The sequence below is a fragment of the Rana temporaria genome, chromosome 2 (genome assembly GCF_905171775.1).
Source record: "Rana temporaria chromosome 2, aRanTem1.1, whole genome shotgun sequence".
In the NCBI taxonomy this organism is placed as follows: Eukaryota; Metazoa; Chordata; class Amphibia; order Anura; family Ranidae; genus Rana; species Rana temporaria.
This window is the reverse complement of record NC_053490.1, coordinates 86981828-87006751: the sequence shown is the minus strand read 5'-3', so window position 1 is coordinate 87006751 and position 24924 is coordinate 86981828. Positions and strand designations below refer to the sequence as shown.

The following is a 24924-nucleotide window of genomic DNA, read 5'->3' as shown; positions in this document are numbered from 1 at the left end:
GTTGATCTGCATTAATTGTTAGCCTTTCCGAGTGCGATGATAAATCATTGAGATATATTTATGCGCCTTCAACATGGTAGGAATCAATAAATCCAAAAATCTTTTAGAACCTAGATTTCAATAGCCAAGCCATGAAAGCCATCAACAGCAAGGCAGGTGGAAGATTGGTCCTTGGGAAAGAGGAACTTTGCCACAGAGGCAGCCACCATAGCACGTCTGCAACCAGCAGCACCATTTCCAATTCTGTAACTAAAGTTTTCAAAATAGGTGAGGCAAGGAAAGACTTAAACAGAACGAGTTGGCTAGTGCGTGCCAAAAGGGGACAATCATGTCCTCAGTAGCCCCTCAAAAGTTGAAGCGCTGTAGCGAGAAAACCTGACCCAGGCAGGCAGCAAGGGGAATCCTCTGCTGCCACTGAAACAGACACAGGCTCATTCCCAAGGCACGGGACAGAAACCTGAACCAAGTGCCACCCCACAGCTACCAGGCACAAATCATATAGGGCAGGTGGAGGGGGATAGACCACCCTGGACTGGAAGGGAGGTGCTCGCCATCAGATGCCCGATCATGTGTGTACCCAAGACGTTTAACTCGGCAGTCGCCCAGGGCCAGGATGGGCTGTCGCAGCCGACCCAGTGCACAGCTAAAAGTCTGCATGTGTCCGCTGGCTAGGCTGGGGTGACTACAGGAGCTAGATTGAGGGTCGCCCAGCCGCTAATTGAAGATCTCCACAGGAAAAAAAAAGCTATGCAATCACAGGTCGCTGCCGAAAACAAGGTCCTCACTCCTGAACACTAGGTAGAAAAAAAAAACTGAGCCCATAGCAGAGGGGGTTTATATCAGCTAGGACTGCCCATAGGCTATACTTTGTTTTTGTTTTCTGCCTTGTGTCCTACTCCTGTAGGCGGTGCTATAAACCCCAAGGTCGAGATGATGTGTCCTCCATCAAAAAAATAAAATTAATGCTTTAACATAAGGGGCACAGCCCCCTTTGTTTATTAAGACCATCTGCTCTGTGTAGTATGCCGTGTCAGTAACAGATACAGCACAGCTGAAGTTCTATGCTCTGATCCCTCTGCCCTTCCCCACATAGGCTGCATTCACACCTAAGCGACAGCCGCGTTCGCGTGTAGCGGCAGATTTGCCGCGAGTACAAATGTTTCAATTTTTTTTTTTTTCCTAAAGTATTCCCATTGGGGTCCGGGACTTTTTTTCAGGCGACAGGCGTTGCGCGTCTATGAGATGTGAACCATCTCCATAGACAGCAATGGGAATTCTCCCCTCTAGCGGCAGAAGCGTCCCGCGTCGGGCGTTTTGTCGCTTAGGTGTGAATGCAGCCTTAGCTGAGATCAGGAGGAAGGAGGGGCCATACAGGCTCTGATTGTGTAGTCAATGTACAAGCAGAGAAAAGTCAAACAGCTCACATCCCTTATGCAATGTCCAACCTGGTGGGAATCTGCGGTAGTTTTCTGAAATCTGCAGGATCCTCTGTTAATTAGTCGCAGAAGCCACGTCACTTTCTATTTCACTCTGGCACAAATCACTTCAGTTTCCTGTAGCAGTTTTCTGGTGCAGGAACTTAGTTAAAAGGAGTTGTAAAGGTACAATTTTTTTTTCCTAAATGGCTTCCTTTACACCTTAGTGCAGTCCTCCGTCACTTACCTCATCCTTCCATTTTGCTTTTAAATGTCTATTTCTTCTGAGAAATCCTCACTTCCTGTTGTTCTGTCTAACTCCACACAGTAATGCAAGGCTTTCTCCCTGGTGTGAAGTGTCATGCTCGCCCCCTCCCTTGGACTACAGGAGAATCAGGACGCCCACTAACACAGCTTCTTTCTCTATCTGCAACATAGAGAGCATCCCGACTTTCCTGTAGCCCAAGGGAGGGTGCAAGCATGACACTCCACACCAGGGAGAAAGCCTTGCATTACTGTGTGGAGTTACAGACAGAAGAACAGGAAGTGAGGATTTCTCAGAAGAAAGGACATTTAAAAGCAAAAATGGTAAAGGAAGCTATTTAGGAAAAAAATAAAAATTGTACCTTTACAACCCCTTTAAGTTCCCAGTACGTTTGTTTCTGTTTGAGAGCTATGTGTGTAGCACCCTAGTGTGTGGGAGAGTTGGTGTAGGCAAACCATACTCTCACATGTTACACTGGTGAGTCTTAATTGGGTCAGGGTTCATTAGAGTTCACAGCGGGATGATTGATCCTGGCAGCTCTCTGGTGCCTCCACCCTGGTCTAGAAGGTTGGAGAATCTTCTAGAACGAGAGGGTGAGGGTTAGGAGCTTCCTTGAATGAGGCCTCTGCAAATCCCCAGTAGTGGGCTGGCAGGGGACCGAGTCCACCTCATATAGGCATGGGCCATGCCAGCAGAGCAGTCGGGTGGAAGATGGAGGCTGTTGGGGGCTCGGGTGCTGGAAGGATCCTGACAAAAACACAAAGGGAGGATGTCTTCCTAGAGACACGGGAGAAGGAAAGGAAAGAGTAGCAAACACTGTGGGGACCAACAAAGGGGGGAGACTGCCAGTCTCTCAAGAAGACAGTGATGTGCTAAAGTCTTTAATCCTTTCCTGGGAGATCTCCTGAGAGTCAGCCAGGTGGGCTGAGGAAGAGTCAGTTTGGCAGACTGGCTTGGAGAGGCAACCAGGGGCAGATGCAGCCAGGTGGGCCGACATTGCCTAAAGAAGTCGTGCTGGGATTAGTGGCCACAAAGGAAGCTGTTCAACTCCAATTGTGCTACTTGTAAGGGACTCCGAGTTCCTGCCTTTAATGGGCTGCTACTGAACTGACAAGAGGCCTGTTAGTTCCACCAAGAGTGAACCAGCAGGAGCTGTACAGTGAAAGAAGGGAACAAAGTATGTGCAGGTGGAAGGCTAAATAAAAGTTGGAGCTGTACATAGGAAGCTGTATACAAGACTGTATGTACTTACCCACTGTAACTAGGAAGTTGTCCCTGAAGATCTTGTTTAAGTCAAGTGGACATCCCATAACCTACCATCCCTATCCAAGTTGTTAACCCCCTAATAAAAAACAAAGCTCTGGACTGTTTTCTGACAGTGCCTGTGAAGATTTGGCGTGCCTGGCTGTGCAGCTCCAACATGGCGTGTGCTACACGTGGGATCCAAAATACACAATTTAACATGAAAAAAACAAAAAAAAGTTTATCATGCAATACACTAAAATACTCCTTAACTAGACTTCTGCAAACTGTAATTTAATATGTACACGTAGAATACATATATATGTGTACTATATACAGCAAGTATTTATATACACATCTCTTTTTGTAAATAATGCAAATAAAGTCATGCATCATAGGTGTGTTTGTTTATTTATTACAAGGTGTGCTTTTGCATGAACTTTCATTTTCTGCACAGTTTCTGGTCCATTATGGTAAAGTTATACAGCAGACTGTGGCTTTGTAGCAACTTCTCTGGGCCATGAGCAGTGGCTGGCCAGGCTTCAAATCTTAGGTGTGCGGGAACACTCAACTTGTGTCATAAACCGGATTAACATGAGAATTTCAATACTACAACACTGGCCAGTGTGCCGTCTCCATTGCTGCCGCCGGTCACTATGACAACACAGGTGCTTACTGAATGGGAAACTTGGGAATCTCAGTCTTTTGTTTATCCAAGGAGAGAATGCACAGGGGACGCATAAAGAAATAAATACAGGAAGCATAGAGGCAGAAGTAGGTGGAATGCAGAGGTGGAGAAGGAATTATGAACCATGGTAAGTGTAAATACGTTGGTATCAAGGAGCTTCACATAGCCTAGACAAATTAGGAGCAAGGCCTACTAAAAACTGCATTATTAACAACCTTTATCCAATTGGCTTGACTGACAATTGTAAATACAATTAAAGAGCGAATATAAAATAAAGCAATACTGTGTTCCCACCGGCAGACACCCAAAACTAGTATAAGTGTCTCTTCTCATGATGAGAATACCCAAAAGCTGTCCATATATTTGCTCAAGCGATTGTGCTTTCAATTAAAATTTGTAATCAAAAATTGCAAAGTTATCAGACATAAAAGCAGGGGGGTTCAAATAGGGTGTCGTAGACACCCTTTATTATAATTACGTTGGCTGCCGCAACAAATTTGTTGGTGCCTGTGGCAGATTAATGTACTGGTCACAGATAAGTACATGAGTCTGTCAATGCTGGGCATAATTGACGGATAGGTATAGCCCGATGGAGAACTAAGGCCCCATTCACGCCAGAGCGTTTTGTAGCTTGAAGCCTGAAACTACAAAACACTGGAGGGGAAAAAAATCAATTATTCTCTATGGAGATGGTTCACACCTCCACTACAAAACGGCTGAAGCCAGAAGCTCCAAAACGCCTGAAGCGCAAACAAGTTCTGGGACCTTTTTTTTTTTTGCCAGATTTGGACGTGTTTCTGCTTTTTACATTAGTGACCTTTTGACCTGTACAACATCTTGGTAAAATTGCGCGACTTTCTGCCTGAAAACGCTATGCTCAGGTGTGAATGGGGCCTAAGACTAGTTCCCCATCAGGTCCGCCAAGCTTTTTATTGACCGTGCATAGCATTGGCCAGCTCTATGGCTGCTATTTCAATAACAGGTTTTAAAATGGGCCCACTGCAGTGCACAGTCATTTAAAAGGCAGACCTGATAGGGAACCCAGATCCACCCAGATGCCCGACAAGCAGCTGGCTCTCAGCCTCTCACACATACTTTACATATACTACCCCAGTTCCTCCTCACATTTTGGCCATGCTGCCCTCCCTGCTATAACCACCACTAAGGCGGAGAAGCAGAGAGCCCCGATGACGTTATGTATGACGAAACGAGTAGGACCATGCTTAAACACACGCCAACCACGCATGCGCACTTGATTGCGGCCATCTTTGTTTCTGGCGGATGGATGTTTTTATCTATTTGAAGGGCCATTTTTTCATCTTCCATGTAAGTGCAATTGTCCTAATAAATGTAGATTTTATTGCGGATCTTCACTATGGAGAGTATTATTTTTTTCCCTCATATTGAGCTGTGATGTACATATGGGGGTAGATTCAGGTACGTGCGCTTCTTCTTACGCTGGCGCAGCGTATCGTATTTGCGCTACGCCGCCGTAACTTACAGGAGCAAGTGCAGTATTCACAAAGAACTTGCTCCGTAAGTTGCGGCGGCGTAGCGTAAATGGGGCCGGCGTAAGCGCGCGTAGTTCAAATGTGGAAGGGGGCGTGTTTTATGTAAATGTATGATGACCTGCCGTGATAGACGTTTTGTACGCACGGCGCATGCGCCGTCCGTGTACATATCCCAGTGTGCATTGCTTCAAAGTACGGCGCAACGACGTATTGGTTTCGACGTGAACTTAAATTACGTCCAGCCCTATTCGCGAACGACTTACGCCGACGTAAAAAATTCAAATATCGAAGCGAGAACAACGTCCATACTTAACATTGGCTGCGCCTCCTAATAGCAGGAACAACCTTATGCCGAAAAAGCCTAATGTAAACGACGTAAATAAATTGCGCCGGGCATATGTACGTTTGTGAATCGGTGTATCTAGGTAATTAGCTTATTCTACGCCGACAACAACAGAAGCACCCCTAGCGGCCAGCCAGAGACTTATGCCAGTCATATCTTAGGCTAATGTCGGCGTATCTAGCTTTCTGAATACAGAAAGTAGATACGCCGGCGCAGATTTGCATTTACGCGGCTTATCTATGGATACGCCGGCGTAAATTCTCTCTGAAACTACCCCACGGTCTCAAAGTTTACATGTAAGGCATTGGTGTTTAAGGAGTGACAGATTGTGTTGACATCCCATACCACTCCGATGTCTGTATTGCTGTGTTTCCTCAGTGTTGCAAACATTTTGACTACTATGCTGGATATTTTATAAGTTCTGGTAAGCTCCCATCTACTTTCACTGAGGTGGTGTAAAGTGCTCACTGTTTGGGGTCTGGAGGCTTTCTATCCTCCACCAATATGAGACGACAAAGTGATTCCCCTCTCCCAGTTGGTAGCTTGTATGTCTTTGGACTCCCTTTATGTTTTAACAATATTTTTGCATACACCGTATATACTCGAGTATAAGCCCAGTTTTTCGGCACATTTTTTTGTGCTGAAAATGCCCCCCTCGGCTTATACGCGAGTCACCTTTTTGCGCCTGATCTCATGGACTTTGGGGACTCTGTACCGGCTGGCCGTAGGTCCCCTGGACCTGGAACTTGGCATGCATGTAGCCCCATTTCTCTTCTACAAGTGTGCAAAGTTTGTTGTCCGGGGACCTAGAGCCTGGGAGCACTGATTTTTCAAAGCTGGGCACCCCTTCCATAGATTACATGTTAAATGTCAGTCTAGTCATGGGCACAGTGAGGCATGCACATGGACACAGTGAGGCATGTAGATGGACACCCTAGGCTTATACTCGAGTCAATACGTTTTCCCATTTTTTTTCTGTGGTAAAATTAGGTGCCTCGGCTTATACTCGAGTATATACGGTATATGAAATGTAATTTTGCAATAAATTAATACACTTATTGTTTGCACGTTGAAGTAAACATTTTTTGCGTTTTTATTAGCACCATTTACTGTATTATGTTGCATAATTTATTGTAATATAAAAAAAAGGTATTACGCTGCACTTCTTGGTTTGTAAACTTATTTAGAGCTGACATTTTATACAGCACTTTACAATGTACATTCGCATATATTTCATTTTCCAAATTACACCTAAATGATCCAATTCACAAAACAGTGAGATAAACTTACCATTTTCTTTGCGTAAGCGGGTAATGAACTTCTTTGGAGGAATCACTCCGACCTTCTTTTTCTGAGTGGCTATGCTGTGGAAGAGGTCTGCTAAGCAGGTGAGAAGATTTTCTTTTTTTCTCGGTTGGCTTTTGTAAGCAAGGACTTTTTCCCGGAATGGGCGGCAGAAATAAAGTGCTTGGAGAACTGAGTTACAGTAGCAGGTGTTCCCAAACTGTGTGCAGAAAACAGAAAGAGTCAGTTATGTACGAAAAGCCAAATCTAAACTTTATTTACACAAAGAAAATTGTAAAACACCAAACTCCCCCTCTCAAAACTGCGTAGGCAATACGATTGGTTGCTGTTGGCACTTCCACTGTAGTTATCGGTTTAGTTATACAGGTGCATCTCATAAAATTATAATATCAAAAAGTAAATTCCAGTAATTCAGTACAAAAAGTGAAACTCCTATTTTATAAAGATGCGTTACACACAGAGCGATATATTTCAAGCACTTCTTTCTTTGAATTTTGACGATTATGGCTTACAGCTAGTTAAAACCCCAAATTCAGTATCTCAGAAAATTATATTACTACATAAGACCAATAAAAAAAAAAAAAAAAATTTTAATACAGAAATGTTGGCTTACTGAAAAGTATGTTCATGTGCAGTATAGTATGCACTCAATACTTGGTCGGGGCTCTTTTGCATGAATTACTGCATCAATGTGGTGTGGCATGGAGGCAATCACCTGTGGCACTGGTGAGGCGTTATGGAAGCCCAGGTTGCTTTGATACTTTGATACTGACCTTCAGCTCGTCTGCATTGTTGGGTCTGGGGTGTCTCATCTTCCTCTTGACAATACCCTACAGATTCTCTATAGGGTTTAGGTCAGGCGAGTTTGCTGGGAAATCAAGTACAACAATAACATGATCAATAAACCAGAGATTGGTACCTTTGGCAGTGTGGACAGGTGCCAAGTCCTGCTGGGAATTAAAATCAGCATCTCCAGAGGGAAGCACTACCTGCTCTAGAATTTCCTGGTAGATGAATGCGCTGACTTTGGACTTGATAAAACACAGAGGACCAACATCAGCAGATGACATGGCTCACCAAATTAGCACTTCATGATTCGCTCTGCTGACCAGCTTTATGGAGATGCTGATTTCATTTCCCAGCAGGACTTGACACCTGACCACACTGCAAAAAGTACCAATACCTGGTTTACAGATCATGGTATCACTGTGATTGGCCAGCAAACTCGCCTGACCTTAACTAAGTCCAGAATCTGTGGGGTATTGTCAAGGAGGAAGATGAGACACCAGACCCAAAAATGCAGACGAGCTAAAGGTCGCTATTAAAGAAACCTGGGCTTCCTCAGCAAAACCACAGGCCGATTGCCTCCTTGCCACGCCGCATTTCATGCAAAAGGTGTCCCGACCAAGTATTGAGTGCATACTGTGCTGTACATGGTCATACTTTTCAGTAAGCCAACATTTATGTATTAAAAATCCTTTTTTTTTTTATTGGTCTTGTGTAATATTAAAATTTTCTGAGATAAAGAATTCTGGGCTTTCACCAGCTGTAAGGCCCCGTACATACGAGAAGATTATCCGCTGGAAACGGTCCTCCGGACCGTTCCAGCGGATAAATCCTCTGGCGGATTTTGATCTGATGGTTGTACTAACCATCAGATCGAAATCCGCGCGGAATCCATCCGCGGTGACGTGTCGCACCGTCGCCGCGATGATGACGCGGCGACGCTGGAAGATAAAGACTTCCACGCATGCGTCGAATCATTACGACGCATGCGAGGGAGAGGAGCGGACGGATTGATCCGGTGAGTATGTACAGGCCACCGGATCAATCCGCTGGACAGGATTCCAGTGGATAGATTTCTTAGCATGCCAAGAAATTTTTATCCGCTGGAAATCCGTCGGCTGGAATTTTTTCCGCCGATAAATGTCCGCTCGGACGTACACACCACCGGATCTATCCGCTGGAACTGATCCGGGGATAAATCCCAGCGGATAGATCTGGTGGTGTGTACGAGGCCTAAGCCATAATCATCAAAACTAAAATAAATAAATGCTTGAAATATATCACTCTGTGTATAATGTATAATATATAATATAGGAGTTTCACTTTTTGAATTTAATTACTGAAACAAATTAACTTTTTTATGATATTCTAATTTTAGTAAATGCACCGGTATTTCAAACTGCAGCAATCTGCTACACTCATCTTCTATTCAGGGGTCAAAAAATAAATTGCAGACAGCCAATAATCTTTTAGGTTAGGAGCAGGGGATGGTGTCCCACCACCTGGCATTTCTGCCTACTGACCACCTTCACGGTCCCCTTTTGCCTAACCGAGAACACTGCAGCACAGGGGACACATTGCACTAAAGGCAAGTAATGTCTCGTTGTCGTTTTTTTTTCTTATCTTAAAGTAAACTTGGGCTCAAATGTAAATGTCTTCACAGTTCCGTTTTCTCTTGGACTTGAAATGATCTGTTGGTCAAAAACAAGTAAACGCAATCTACTGTAATTCAATGTTCTATTGCAATAAAACATGGAAAAATGTAATGGGGGTACTCTATACAGAAATGTCTTCTGCTTGTTGCATTTAAAGTCTCAATTCTTTTCTTAGTAGTTTCTTACAGACATTGCAAGAACACCAGACAAGGTCTGTTTGACTGAAAACAACAAATTGCTAGCATGTTTAATTACATAAAACATCCACAATTCTCCTGGTAACCAGAGCCCATGTGATCTTTTTTGCCTAAGACTTCACTTAAAGTAGCTAGGGAACCTTTTGTTATTATTCGTGGGAAGCTCAAGGTCCCCATTCTCTTACTCAAAAGGATGATGCGAGTGAACAATGCCGACAGGTGCTCTATTATTTCATGTAAATTGTGTATTTTAATGCAAGATCAGTTTTAGGTAATTGGTTTTCTATACACTTGTGTTTCCCACCAGTGTATGTTAGGCTGATAACCTCATAAGCACAGGTGCAGTTTACTGCTTGTCAGCAATGCTAGTTGTAAACCAAATGAAGATCGCCATTGGGAAAATTATTATAGTGTATGGTGGATATATTTAATGACGCTGTTCCGTATACATGCATCTTTGTTTTTAACTTCTTCCCGACCACGTAATGCATATATCCAGAGGCAGAAAAAGTGGGCCTTAATGTCCAGCCTCCGCACATTAGCATCCACAGCGGTCTAAGAGCATGCTTACTGTACACTCCCCACAGCTTCGAATAGGGAGCCAATGATTGGGATCCTAATCAAGTGACCACTCTGACAGTCAATCACAGCAGTCATATGATCAGGAAGCTACCCGGCATTGAAGCTCAAATAAAGGGCCACCGGGATGCTACGTGAAGGAGTTAATATACAAAAATTTATAATTTTATAGACAGACTGAGCATGACAGAGGTCTAAGCAACCTAGAACACAGGCAAGGAGCTTGACCAGTTAGGGTACATTTTCTTTAGGTTTAATATTTACAGACAATGTAAGACATATAAAAACAAAATTGTAAGCATTGTAAGCTCCCCAGGCTTGTCCCAATCCCATTTGTTCACACACACACTGCTAAACAAGTACCTATAATAAATAAAAACATAAAATATACATTTGCAAAATCCAGAAACTTTATGTGATAAATCCATGCAGGAAGTACCACAGTTTTGAACTTCTTGCAGTCCTGCTGCAGGTAAAGCATTTTTGAAACTGAAGGCAGTATTCTCAATCTAAAACACCAATTGCAACTGGAAACATGCAGCACCTGTGCACACATTCTATAGGCACTTTCATACTGATGCAAAATTCATATGCGCTTTTGGTGCGTTTTCTGGTGGCCATACATCTGTGAAACATGGATGTGCGACTCAAAAAGTGCACCAAAAATGCAACCATGGCGTCTTTTTGATGCAATTTTTACCGATTTCGATGGGAGGTGCATTTTGTAGTGCACTTTATAAAAGGGGCACTAAAAGATAAAGCACGCAGGACAAGCTCACTCCACAGTATTTAAAGAGAAATGTTGCATTTTCTTGTGCTTTTAGTAAGGTAAAAGCTCAGCAAAAGCACATCAATGTGAAAGAACCCTACATCTTTCTATAATTGAATATAACATGAATAGATCAAACATATGGCATTTGTATAATATTTTCAATATACTGGAAACAAATGATCTTGGTTTGTCCACCCTATTCTTCACCCACATTATGGCCTTCAAAAAAAAAATTACTGATACATTTCACAAAAATTGCAATAAATCCAAGTCCGTATTAAACCCTTTGGGCTGTACAGTGTCCAGTTCAGCAATCTATTTAGGCCCCTTACCCTTTATTTCCTCTCTGTTTTCACCTGGTGATCTGGCCAGTAACACACCTCCTGTATTGGAGTCCCTCGCTCTGGATAAAGGAACACAGGGAGAATGGCAGACAGTAGCATTGTCCGTCCGGAGGAGAGTGCTAGCCCCCTTTCACAAGGGGCGGACTTTGCCAAAAGGATGTGCCTGCTCAGCAAGGAATTTGTCCGCTGATCCCTACTGAGCAGGTGGATGAACGGTCTGTGTCAGCTCTGCATCAGCTGATGCAGAGCTGGCACAGCTCGCTCTTCGCTATGGGGCGGTCAGATGGAAATGGACTGTTTCCATCCAACTGTCATCCGATCCGCCAGATGGATGGGAAACATATACTCATCTGTCTGTTTTTAGTGGAAGGAATCAGATGCCGGTGGGCGTCAGTGGACACGTGTCCATAGAAAGCCAAGAATGGTCCCATAGGGACCGCCTAAAAAACTGACAGGTGGCCCAGATTGGTCCGTCAGTGTGAAAGGGGCCCTAATCTCCATACTTTTTAACTGCAGTTCCCTGTTGGATGGCACCAATACAATTTGTTTCCAGTATTTTGTAAATATTATATAAAATGTCACATGATTTATTCATCTTGCTTTGAGAGAGGGTGTTTACACAGGTGTTACAGGTTGAAAATCACTATTAAAGTGTTATTAAACCCAGCAATATAAAAATAGTTCATCCATCCCCCCACAGCTCGGAATAATTTTTCATTAAAATATTGCCACTATATACCTTTCTGGATAAACTGCACAGTTACCTCAGGGCTGAGAGTTCAGGAAGGTGGAGATTTTTTTTTACTGCAGCCTGTATACACGCCTACATGTGTGATGTCAAAATCGTGTGACCTGGCTATCTCTGAGAACAAGAAACTGTTCTCTCCAGCATAAAAGACGCAACTGAGCATGTGCATGTCGGCTACTATACCTGTGTTAGCTGGCTTTCCCCAGATGGGCAGTGAAGGATCTGTGCATACAGGATAAAACAGCCTTTTTACACAATGCAGAGGATTAACCCCTCAAGTTCCACAGTGAGTATAACAAGCATGATATGCTGCATAAACAGACTGAGTTTACAGTTGTAGGTTTAGCAACACTTTAAGATGGAGATAGTTAGCTTCAGTTTCATACAAGCTTTACCTGTGGAAGAACAGTGAGAGGTTTGAAACTATTGTACATACTGCAGGGTTTTAGCATATCTGAAGTTTGTGGATTTTGCAAACAATGAAATCAATCACTTGAGGTTCTACAGAGCTACTATGGGAGACTGTTTTCTATTTATGGGAGCAGAGGAGCATGCACTCATCAGCACTGGGTTGAAGACGAGAGCTCCCTGCACATTATACTACGATATCTATACACACCCAAATATATATATATATTTTAACTCATTGAGTTCCACTTACATTTACTAAACCAAAATAGTGCTCATTCACTGGAAACTGTTCCGGTCCAATCTCTTTCTCTAAAGCCGAGGCATTGGCGCCCTAGGAAAAAAAATACATATACATCATTATAGAAGCTCGACACTGCTTGTATGCACACAAAGCTGGTAAAGAAATATATTATTATATTATAAAATATATAATAGGTTGAACAAATGCATTTTAACATTCCCCTATTGTTTCTAAACTAAAAATCCCAATAGCTGGCAGAATGTTGCTTAAGAACAGCTCAAGACCCCCAGAAATCCACTGAATAACCCCTATGAAACCACAGCGCTCATTTGTTTCTGTAGACACAGTTTTGGGATAACACACGGGAGCAGCATGTACACCAGACTAATCACTCGTTTACTCCTGTGCACAGGGAGACGCCGATTGCTGCACAAGTGCCAAGGCATCATTTGATGGGTGTCCCGCTGGCACAGGAATGTGCTCAAGGGCTGAAAAAAGCTCTGACTTGAAAATTTTAAGAACTCTTCTCTGGCTTGAAATAAATGATTTCAGTACAGAAACAGGATGTGGTTACAAATCAGAATGTTAGTCTGAGATTCTTTTTGAACTCTCGTTGATGTGTGCTGCTGAGCTGTCTAGACATAACCCACATTCACAGAGGCCCACACTTTCACCAAAGAATCCAGAACTTCATGCTGGGCCAAGATAGAAAAAAAATCAAGGTTGTTGAGGGAATGCGTTTGTAGAACCACATCCATAATAACATGTTATGGTTATCGATGATTTCTGCTCTATTCAAGCATCTGTGTCTTCATAACTGGAATGCCATTTCCAAGGTGCCAGGCTGTAGCTGTGCACACAGGGGGTTAGTGAATACCACACTGCAAATCCATTCACTGTAAACAGAACTATGGGGGATTGGATGAAAATTAACTGTCTTCATTTTCATTCGATCCGCCAGAAGGATGCAAAATGGGGTTTGCATCCGTCACATTTTAGTGGAGAGGATCGGATTGGGTGTCAGTGGACATATTACTGCTGACATCCGACGCTCCATAGTTACATGGATCGCCTGTTCAGTTCTGCCTGAAAAAACAGACAGGCGGATCTGAACGGTCCGCACGTATGAAAGGGGCCCGAGTCAATTTTCCCCTTGAAGTTTTAACTTTGGATAGCAAAACATTTTTTTTCTGCCAGTAAATATCTTATACAGTCCACTTTCTATTTCTTGTCTGGTAATTTGCCTAGGTTTATGACATCATGCACAGCTCTAACTCTCATGAGAGTTTGCCAGCGGCGGGGGGGGGGGGCAGGAGAGTGGAGTAGGGATGAGTCATAGTAGAGCCAAGGAGAGCTGCAGAGCTGGGAGAGGGTGGAGATAACAGGAGGCAGCAGAGATCCATGAGTATTCATCCAGAGGAGAAATAAGCAGGCAAGCAGTGGTGCGTGTGTGTGTGTCTGTGTGCAAGTGTATATGTGTGTATGCATGCGCCTGTATGTATGTATGCATGTATCTGTTTAAATCCAGGAAGTGAACAGACAGCAGCTTCAACTACCCACAGTTAAAATAGCTGCAGCCAGACTTGGTAATATTATAATATAGATATATAGAATATGCAAAAAGTGGTTGGAGGGAAGCTTCAGAATGGCAAAGATGTTTTTATTACAAATTACGTGAGGAGACTGCAGTTCCTCTTTAACCAGTTACAAGCGAGCCAACTGCCGGCTCTAAAAAAAAAGAAAAGAAAAGCGGTACCGGGTTGATGCCTGCAGCTGCAGTCACCATCCTGGTATAACTTCCCTAAATCAAGCAACCTACAGGTACTTCACCGTTTGAATTTCGATCTGTATGCAGCCCTCTCTGTTCAATTCAAGCTGGTCATTGGACCTACTTTTGTTGAACAGTCCTGCTGGAATACCAAAATTTGATCAGCGCATGCAGCCAATGGGCTGCAGATCTGATCAGTGTATTCTGATGGTGGGGGAAGACTTCCCCCTCCACCTTGAATGTGGGTGATGGGGAAATTAGTTTACTTATTTTTTCGCCATGTATGGCCAGCTTTATAGAGTAAAGTCTAATTAGGGTACTTGCATTTAAAAAATACATTCAAATTAGGGTTTCCAACCTGCAGCCCACAGACCATATGTGGCCCAAGATGGCTTTGAATGCGACCCAAAACAAAAATCGTAAACTTACTTAACCACTTAAGGACCACCTCCTGCATATATACGTCAGCAGAATGGCACATGTACCCAGCCGTGGGTCGCGGCGCGCTCCCACGGGACCCGATCGCCGATGGGGTCCCGCAATCGGCCCCCGGAGCTGAAGAACGGGGAGAGCTGCGTGTAAACACGGCTTCCCCGTTCTTCACTGTGGCAGCTGCATCGATCGTGTCATACCTTTTATAGGGGGACACAATCGATGACGTCACTCCTACAGCCACACCCCCCTACAGTTGTAAACACACATTAGGTGAAACATAACCCCTTCAGCGCCCCCTGTGGTTAACTCCCAAACTGCAACTGTAATTTCCACAGTAAACAATGCATTTTAAATGCATTTTTTGCTGTGAAAATGACAATGGTCCCAAAAATGTGTCAAAATTGTCCAAAGTGTCCGCCATATTGTCGCAGTCATGAAAAAAAATCACTGATCACCGCCATTAGTAGTAAAAAAAATAATAATAATAAAAATGCAATAAAAACTATCCCCTATTTTGTAAACGCTATAAATTTTGCGCAAACCAACCGATAAACGCTTATTGCGATTTGTTTTACCAAAAATATGTAGAAGAATACATATAGGCCTAAACTGAGGAAAAACTTTTTTTTTTATATGTATGTATATATATATATATGTATATATATATATATATATATATATATATATATATATATATATATATATATATATATATATATATATATATATATATATATATATATTTTTTTTTTTTTGAGGGATATTTATTATAGCAAAAAGTAAAAAATATTGATTTTTGTTCAAAATTGTCGCTCTATTTTTGTTTATAGCGCAAAAAATAAAAAACGCAGAGGTGATCAAATACCACCAAAAGAAAGCTCCATTTGTAGGAAAAAAGGAAGCCAATTTTGTTTGGGAGCCACGTCGCACGACCGCGCAATTGTCAGTTAAAGCGACCCAGTGCCGAATTGCAAAAAGGGGCAAGGTCCTTTAGCTGCATTTTGGTTCGGGTCTTAAGTGGTTAAGCATTTTTTTTTTTATTTATTTAAAAGATGAAGCACACAAAAAAAAAAAAAAAAGGGTAAGGGCTCTTTCACACGGGTGGCCCGTTCAGGTCCGCCTGCCAGTTTTTTTAGGCGGACCTGAACGGGCACTCCATGCTCCTCTATGGAGCCGCGGATGTCAGCGGTGACATGCCCGCTGACATCCAACCCGCCAAAGTGTGGTGGAGGAAAAACCTACACTTTTCCATCCGTCTGGCGGATCGGATGAACACGGACAGACGGTCCGTGTTCATCCGATCCCCCATAGGGGAGAGCGGAGAAAAGACAGGGCGGTCCCTGCACAGTGTGCGGTGACCGCCCTGTCATCCGCCGGCTCAGCAGGGATCAACCGAGCGATCCCCGCTGAGCAAGCGGAGGTTCACGGGGCGAATCATTACTGATCCGCCCCGTGTGAAAGGGGCCTAAAATTAGAACCAAAATATCTGATGAACACCTTGAGAATTCAATGAGAATTGCTACTACATCCATCAAACCAGATACTGATGCTTTACTTTAAAAACTGTGTCAAATATCGCACTAGTTTTACGTTGCCCTCTTTTACTTGTATAATACAAAAACATTACAAAAATAAATAACAAATTAAGTTTTATTACTCAGATAGGTACATTATCTATCTCAGTGATCGTTCACTTGTGATCGGCCCGACTTTTTCTGTTTTTATTGCATTTTATGTGTGGCCCAAGACAATTCCGCTTTTTAATGTGGCCCAGGAAAGTCAAAAGGTTGGACACCCCTGGATTTAAATTGATGTATTAATGATTGAAGCGTTCTATTGTTTACTTTTATATCTGCCTAGAGTTCAATTCAAGGCAAATAAACTGCGTCTACGATTCCAAAAAACAGAAAATATTCTTAGGATTTCCAACAGTTTTAAACTACATGGGTGGTTGTGCTGATCTCGCCAGTACTTAGTAGAATGCCAACAAACACACTAAAATGTATCTAGCACTTTCTTTTCACATAAACAGAACATGTTTTTTTTTAGCTACACGTAGTAGAAGCTGGAATGGGATTTTTCCATAGTAATGCACTCTAGTTACCTTGCATTCAAGAGAGAGCAAGAGAAGAGAATTAACACAGCAGAGTGAAAACGTGCCTATTAAACTGATAAAATATTTTTCAAGTTCCCAACTTCTCATGACAAGTTAATGAGATCCCAGTGGAAATAAAGTAATTACTATCTGTCTGTTTACCATATGTCTCCAGCTGTACAAGATAAGTCACAGCTCAAAAGACATTTGTAAAGATTTGTTATTAAAGAAGATCAAACTACTAAGAGCCCATTTACACAGGGGCAACACGACTTCCAGCATAACTTTGGGGGGCAACTTGGACAGGACTCGTGTATGAATCATCAGGCAACTTCAAGTTGCCTCCAGGACAGGAGGCTTTCCAGTGGCCAATTAACCACTTTCCGGACCGCCGCATGTACATTTACGTCGGCAGAATGGCACGGACAGGCACATTGGCGTACCTGTACGTCTCTGCCTAGACGTGGGTCCGATCGGGACACCCCCGGTACATGCGGCGGTTCCCGTGGCTGTCCAAGCGATCCGGGACAAGGGGGCGGCTGTTTGTTTTTGTCCGCCCCCTCCGGATCGCTCTCAGCCAATCCGCGCGCTCCCCCGTGTGTCACTTCCTCTGCCTGTGTAAACACAGGAAGAGGGAAGTGATGTGATCTCTCCTCTCAGCGGTATTTTCAACCGCCGCTGAGGAGAGATCACATCACACAGTGAGTCTGCACAACACTACACTGACACACACTACATATAGGCACATTAACCCCTTGCGATCACCCCCCCCCACCCCCCTGTCACAGTGTCACTGAATGCAGTGATCATATATGTACTGATCACTGCATTTAGTGTCAGTTTGACAGGCAGTGTGACAGGCAGTTAGTGTTAGGTTCAGGGTAGCCCCCGTACCCCCCCTAATAAAGTTTTAACCCCCTGATCACCGCCCTACTTAACCCTTTCACTCCCTATTGCCAGTGTCACTAAGTGATCATTTTTCTGATCGCTGTATTAGTGTCGCTGTTCCCGCTAGGTAGCTATTTTTTTTTTATTGCGATTTTTTTTTACTAAAGACATGTGGCTGAATAAATTTTGGCCTAAATGTTTGACTAAAATTTAGTTTATTTGATTTTTCTTATAACAAAAAGTAAAAAATATTGATTTTTTTTTCAAAAATGTCGCTCTTGTTTTGTATATAGCGCAAAAAACCTCTGCATTTTTTTTTTTGCTATAAAAAAGGAAAAAAAATGCTATAAAACATATTAAGAAAAAAAAAACTGATCGGTTTAGGCCAATATGTATTCTGCTACATATTTTTGGTAAAAAAAATCCCAAAAAGCTCATATTGATTGGTTTGCACAAAAGTTATAGTGTCTTGAAAATGGGGGATATGCTTGGGTTTTTTTTTTTTTTTTTTTTTTTTAACTAGTAATAGTGGTAATCAGCTATTTTTAGCAGGATTGCGGCGGACAGCTTGGACACCTTACTGACACTTTTTTGTGGCAACCAGTGACACGAATACAGTGATCAGTGATAAAAAATATGCAACGACACTGTATAAATGACACTCAGGCCATTTGTGTCAGCAGGGTCCTGTTGGACTTAACGCGTACAGGAGGAGGAACCGCTTTTGAGGACATCCCCCTGCGGCTGTTATCACTGGTATAGTTGCTGTTACTACGCTGCTGCACCAAGAGGATTGTTTTTTTAAGTGTTTAGCCATAATGAGGGATTTGGGGGGGGGGGTTGTTGTAGGGGCTGCTGTAACAGTAACATGTTACATCCTGAATACAGGTGTTACTAGTAACATGTTACAAAAGATGAACTTATCCTTTAAATGATTTATAAAATACAGTCTGTGGTTAACAGCATGCAAATGGAACATTGCTCTAAATTTTTAGGGGTGTGCACGAGTACAAACAAAGCAAATGAAAATGTGTTTGCTTAACCACTTGCCGAGCGCCGCGTGACTATGTACGTCGACAACATGGCACGGGCAGGCAGATTGGCGTACAGGTACATCCCTTTAAATTTGCCACCCAGTGCGGCCGTGGGTCCCGAGAACTCGATGCTCCTATGCGGCCTGCGATTGCGGTCGGCAAGGGCAGAACAGGGGCATGCCTTTGTAAACAAGTCATTCCCCTATTCTGCCTAGTGACACTGTCACTGATGACCGTTCCTCGGGAGCGGTCATCTGTGACGTGTCATGTGTAGCCACGCCCCCCAATAGTAGTACTAAAGAACACTTAACCCCCTACAGCGCCACCTAGTGGTTAACCCCCGCATTTTTATAGCACTGATCGTTTTAAAAATTACAATGCTCCCAAAATGGTGTCAAAAGTGTCCGACAATGTCACAGTCATGATAAAAATCGCTGATCGCCGCAATAACTAGTAAAAAAAATGTATTAATAAAAATGCCATAAAACCATCCCCTATTTTGTAGACGATATAACTTTTGCGCAAACCAATCAAACGCTTACTGCGATTTTTTTTATATACATTTTTGGGGGATATTTATTATACCAAAAAGTAAAAAATAATGAATTTTTTTCAAAATTGTCGCTTTTTTGTTTATAGCGCAAAAAAAAAAAAAAAAAAAAAGCAGATATGATCAAATACCACCAAAAGAAAGCTCTATTTGTGAAAAAAAGAACGTCAGTGTTCTGAGCTTCTTTGACCGAAGGGTGAAAATGCGATAAACATACAGCAGTAAGGAATTTCATGTACCGAACTACATAACGGGGCATTCCGCGTAATTATTAAGTCTGGTATTAGGGCAGCTCAAGTCCTGCTCCAGATACATCTATTTGCATCCATTTTTTGTGTGATAATCTGCCTATTTTACATGGCATCGGTGACTACGAACAAGTATGCCAATGACATGCGTGGCATATGGCTGCAATAATCACTTTGTCAGAGGATGTGGGAAACAGTTTTTCAGTATTTTATTGGGCTGCCATCAGAGAGGAACACTGTTTATCGTGGTGGTTTATTGGATGAAAGTTTTACCTGTTCCTTAGTGGAGGTTGGATATCATTTATGCTGATCATTGATTGATCTCTGGTAAGAGTCAGTGTGATCCGTTGGTGGAGGTCTCCTGTCTGCTATTCATCACAGCATCTGTGGATTCCCCTTTTTTTGACACTTTCGGGATATTAATTTTCACCAATTATTTGGGACTGTGTTTTAATTTCTTTTTAGTTCATTTTGGCTTTGGTTCATTCCTTTTTTCAAACTTCTCACATTATGGACTATTTTTTTGTTGGAGCTGGTATGAGAACATCAGTTCATGCCCTATAGATGTGCACTGTTCATTCACTGTGTTCACTTTATATTTGTATTCACTTCAATTATTTAGCGCAACGACTCCTTTTTTATGTTTGATTTTAAATTTTGTTTGGGAGTCACGTCGCACAGCCGCGCAATTGTCAGTTAAAGAGATGCAGTTCCGAATCGCAAAAAGTGGCCTGTTCTTTAACTACCAAAATGGTCCAGGGCTGAAGCGGTTAAATCAGAGAACTGTACAAGGAAACTAAAAATAAAAATACTTGTAAACAGTCATAATCAAGCCATAGCCATGCCATTTCTCATTGTAAATCATTCCCCTCATTCCCTGCTTTAGAAAACTTGTCCATTCTGGATTTATCTTGCTGGGCTCAGCATAAAACATGGGAAAAGCACAGTCGTTTCTCCAAGCTGAACCTGAATGACAGCATTACTGCACGACCTGCACTGGTAGACATTCAACGAGCCAACAACCCAAAGATTTCTTGCGGTGTGTAATGGAGGAAACTGCTTTTTAAAGTGGACCTTTCAACCGCCTCGGCTGAGCCCCATCACCTCTATTTAGCGCACTGCATACCAAGCTGTCGCTGTGATCAGCATTCATTTAATCATCCTCAAAGCATGCCTGCTGGCCACACAGGAATAATTGCTTAAAGCGGAGGTTCACCCTAAATAGCATGTATTTGGTATATAACCTCTGAGGGTAAAAAATAATAAACACTTAAAGGGGTCGTACCATCATCCAGGGTATAGATATAGAAAAATTGGTTCTAAGGTCCCCAAAACCAGAGAGAACAGTGGGTTGAAAGTCATATGGAACATCTTTACTAGTTTCGCGGCTTCATCAGAGTTTTTCAGGGTGGGGTATATATTATATATATATATATATATATATATATATATATATATATATATATATATATATATATATATATATCTCCTGGCGCAATCTGGTGGTGAGCCGTTGGTATTACAAGTTATTACCACCAGATGTGTGAGCTGGCGCCATCTGGTGGTGGCCGTTGGTATTACAAGTTAAGCATTACAAGTTAAACAGCAATTCTAATGTAATTTTTCACTGCCATCTTCTTCCCTCTAATTAGAACCCCCAAACATTATATATATTTTTTATCCTAACACCATAGAGAATAAAATGGCGATCGTTGCAATACTTTCTGTCACGCCGTATATTTGCGCAGCGGTCTTACAAGCGCACTTTTTTGGGAACAAATTACACTTTTTTTAATTAAAAAAATAAGACAACAGTAAAGTTATCCCCATTTTTTTTAATATTATGAAAGATAATGTTACGCCGAGTAAATTCATACCCAACATGTCACGCTTCAAAATTGCTTCCGCTCGTGGAATGCCGACAAACTTTTACCCTTTAAAATCTTCATAGGCGACGTTTAAAAAAATCTACAGGTTGCATGTTTTGAGTTATAGAGGAGGGCTAGGGCTAGAATCATTGCTCTCGCTCTACCAATCGCGGTGAAAACTCACATGTGTGGTTTGAACACCGTTTACATATGCGGGCGCTGCTCATGTATGTGTTCACTTCTGCGCGCAAGCGCGTCGGGACGGGGTGCGTTTTCTGGCTCCTAACTTTTTTAGCTTGCTCCTAGATTCCAAGCAAATTTGTCAACCCCTGAAATATAGTATGCTAAATGAATGCTTGAAGAAAACCTATAGCACCATACAGCTTCACCTGAGCTTCAATAATCAGGGCTGAGGGTTACATTGACATTGTAACATTGTTTCATTGACATCTGTGCAGAAACTGAACTCGCACGGCTTCACTCCCGCAGCTCAGTGTGAACCTGGGCTTACAGGTATCTATTATTTCCCACATAGTTGGCAAAAGCAGCTTACGCATGTATTTGCAAATGCGTGCAACTAAACCCCTGTTTTTAACGCACCGTTAGACAGGTGAATTCGGTTGGTTGCTGATTGGTTGGTAAGTTGAGCTTGGAAATTCTGTGTGTTTTTTTTTCCAGTTGCTCCTTGCTGTGAAGACCAGTCATAGGTAGGGGAGGTGACATTTTTTTGTTTTCCTGACTATGTCTCCTGCTTTTCTCTGCCTTCATCTTTGATCAGATAACCATCTATGTGCAGCATGAATTTCCAGTACTGAGACGCTGGCTCACATGACACAATCATGCAAATCCTGACGCCTGTAGAGTTCTTTGCTGCGTTCAAAAATGACAGACACAGGTTACCCCCTACTGCAGCTTTTTACCTATGTGACTTGCTACAAAATGTAAGGTCTAAACACTGAGGGAGAGGACACCACTTTTAAAAAGATAAGGGGTACGTACAGCTTTTGTTTCAAATAAACAAAAGTGGAACCACTGACCAGAAAAAAAGCCATGCAGCTCCTCTTTTGATTGGCTTTAAAAGTGGCATCATTAGCCATATGCTGAAATCTACATATACAGTGCCTTGCAAAAGTATTCACCCGCTTTGGCTTTTTACCCATTTTGTTACATTACAGCCTTTAGTTCAATGTTTTGTTTAATCTGAATTATATGTGATGGATCAGAACACAATAGTCTAAGTTGATGAAATAAAATTAGAAAAATATACATAAAACAATTTTTCAGAAATAAAAAACTGATAATTAGCATGTACATATGTATTCACCCCCTTTGTTATGAAGCCCATAAAAAGCTCTGGTGCAACCAATTACCTTCAGGAGTCACATAATTAGTGAAATGATGTCCACCTGTGTGCAATCTAAGTGTCACATGATCTGTCATTACATATACACACACCTTTATGAAAGGCCCCAGAGGCTGCAACACCTAAGCAAGAGGCACCACTAACCAAACACTGCCATGAAGATCAAGGAACTCTCCAATCAAGTAAGGGACAATGGACTCACGGACCGGACAAGGAGGGCATTAATCAGAGAGGCAGCACAGAGACCGAAGGTAACCCTGGAGGAGCTGCAGAGTTCCACAGCAGAGACTGGAGTATCTGTACATAGGACGACAATAAACCGTACGCCCCATAGAGAGTTGGGCTTTATGGCAGAGTGGCCAGAAGAAAGCCATTACTTTCAGCAAAAAACGAAATGGCACAAAGGCATGTGGGAGACTCCCAAAATGTATGGAGGAAGGTGTTCTGGTCTAATGAGACTAAATTTTAACTTTTTGGCCATCAAAGAAAACCCAACACATCACATCACCAAAAGAACACCATCCCCACAGTGAAACATGGTGAAGGCAGCATCATGCTATGGGGATGTTTTTCAGCAGTCGGGACTGGAAAACTGATCAGAGTTGAGGGAAAGATGGATGGTGCTAAATACAGGGATATTCTTGAGCAAAAGCTGTACCACTGTGTGTGTGATTTGAGGCGAGGACAGAGCTTCACCTTCCAGCAGGACAATGACCCCAAACACACTGCTAAAACAACACTTGCGTGGTATAAGGGGAAACATGTAAATGTGTTGGAACGGCCTAGTCAAAGCCCAGACCTCAATCCAATAGAAAATCTGTGGTCAGACTTAAAGGGGTTGTAAAGGAAAAACATTTTTTTTCTCAAATAGCTTCCTTTACCTTACCCTTTACCTTAGTGCAGTCCTCCTTCACTTACCTCATCCTTCGATTTTGCTTTTAAATGTCCTTATTTCTTCTGAGAAACCCTCACTTTCCATTCTTCTGTCTGTAACTACACACAGTAATGCGAGGCTTTCTCCCTGGTGTGGAGAAAGCCTCTTGAGGGGGAGGGGCGAGCAGGAGTGTCAGGACACCCACTAACACACAGCTCCTTTCTCTATCTGCAAAGTAGAGATCGTCCTGACACTCCTGCTCGCCCCCTCCCCCCTCAAGAGGCTTTCGCCACACCAGGGAGAAAGACTTGCATTACTGTGTGGAGTTACAGACAGAAGAACAGGAAGTGAGGATTTCTCAGAAGAAATAAGGACATTTAAAAGCAAAATCGAAGGATGAGGTAAGTGAATAAGGACTGCACCAAGGTAAAGGAAGCCATTTAGGGAAAAAAAAATCCTTTACAACCCCTTTAAAGTTTGCCGTTCACAAGCACAAACCAGCCAACTTGAAGGAGCTGGAGCAGTTTTGCAAAGAGGAATGGGCAAAAATCCCAAATGAAAAAGGAACGTGGCAAGCTCATAGAGACTTATTCAAAGCGACTTGGAGCTGTGATAGCCGCAAAAGGTGGCTCTACAAAGTATTGACTTTAGGGGGGTGAATAGTTATGCACATTGACTTTTTCTGTTATTTTGTCCTATTTGTTGTTGGCTTCACAATAAATAATAAAAAAAAATCTTCAAAGTTGTGGGCATGTTCTGTAAAATAAATGATGCAAATCCTCAAACAATCCATGTTAATTCCAGATTGTGTGGCAACAAAACACGAAAAACGCCAGGGGGTGAAAACTTTTGCAAGGCACTGTAGAAACACAGAAAACCCAGAATGGGCTGTCAATATCCTGAAACTCATGTGCATACTCTGATCCTTTCCACCTGTAAGATTTTGCTGCTTGAGCTGGACTGAGCATAGAGGCTAGGTTCACACTGCTGCGAATTCAAAAATCGCGATTTCGCGGCTGCGATTTTGCCGCGATTTCCGCCCGAAATCGCAAAAAGTAGTACAGGAACTACTTTTTGAAATCGGTGCAGCGCCGCAGATGCGGTGTCGCACTGATTAGCACAGTGCCATTGCCAACAATTGCCGGCAAATGCCGCAGATTTGAGATGCGATTTGACATGTGAAATCGCATCTCAAAACGTACCAAATCGTACCCAGTGTGAACCTGGGCCAAGGCTCGAGTGTGGCCTACATTTACTCGGACACTCGGCCTATTTATTTGCATGAACTGCAGAAAAAAG

The 24924-nt window shown here is 42.5% G+C and overlaps 1 protein-coding gene across 1 annotated transcript in view; it reads right to left on the bottom strand.

Moving 5' to 3' along the window:
* USP12 (ubiquitin specific peptidase 12) overlaps window positions 1-24924 on the bottom strand; it is an 82571-nt gene that overhangs the window by 24012 nt on the left and 33635 nt on the right. The window contains exons 2-3 of the mRNA XM_040340489.1: window positions 12512-12592; window positions 6755-6968 (exon numbers count right to left, since the gene is read on the bottom strand). Of these exons, the coding sequence (XP_040196423.1) occupies window positions 6755-6968; window positions 12512-12592 (295 nt within the window). The remainder of the gene's footprint in view (window positions 1-6754; window positions 6969-12511; window positions 12593-24924) is intronic.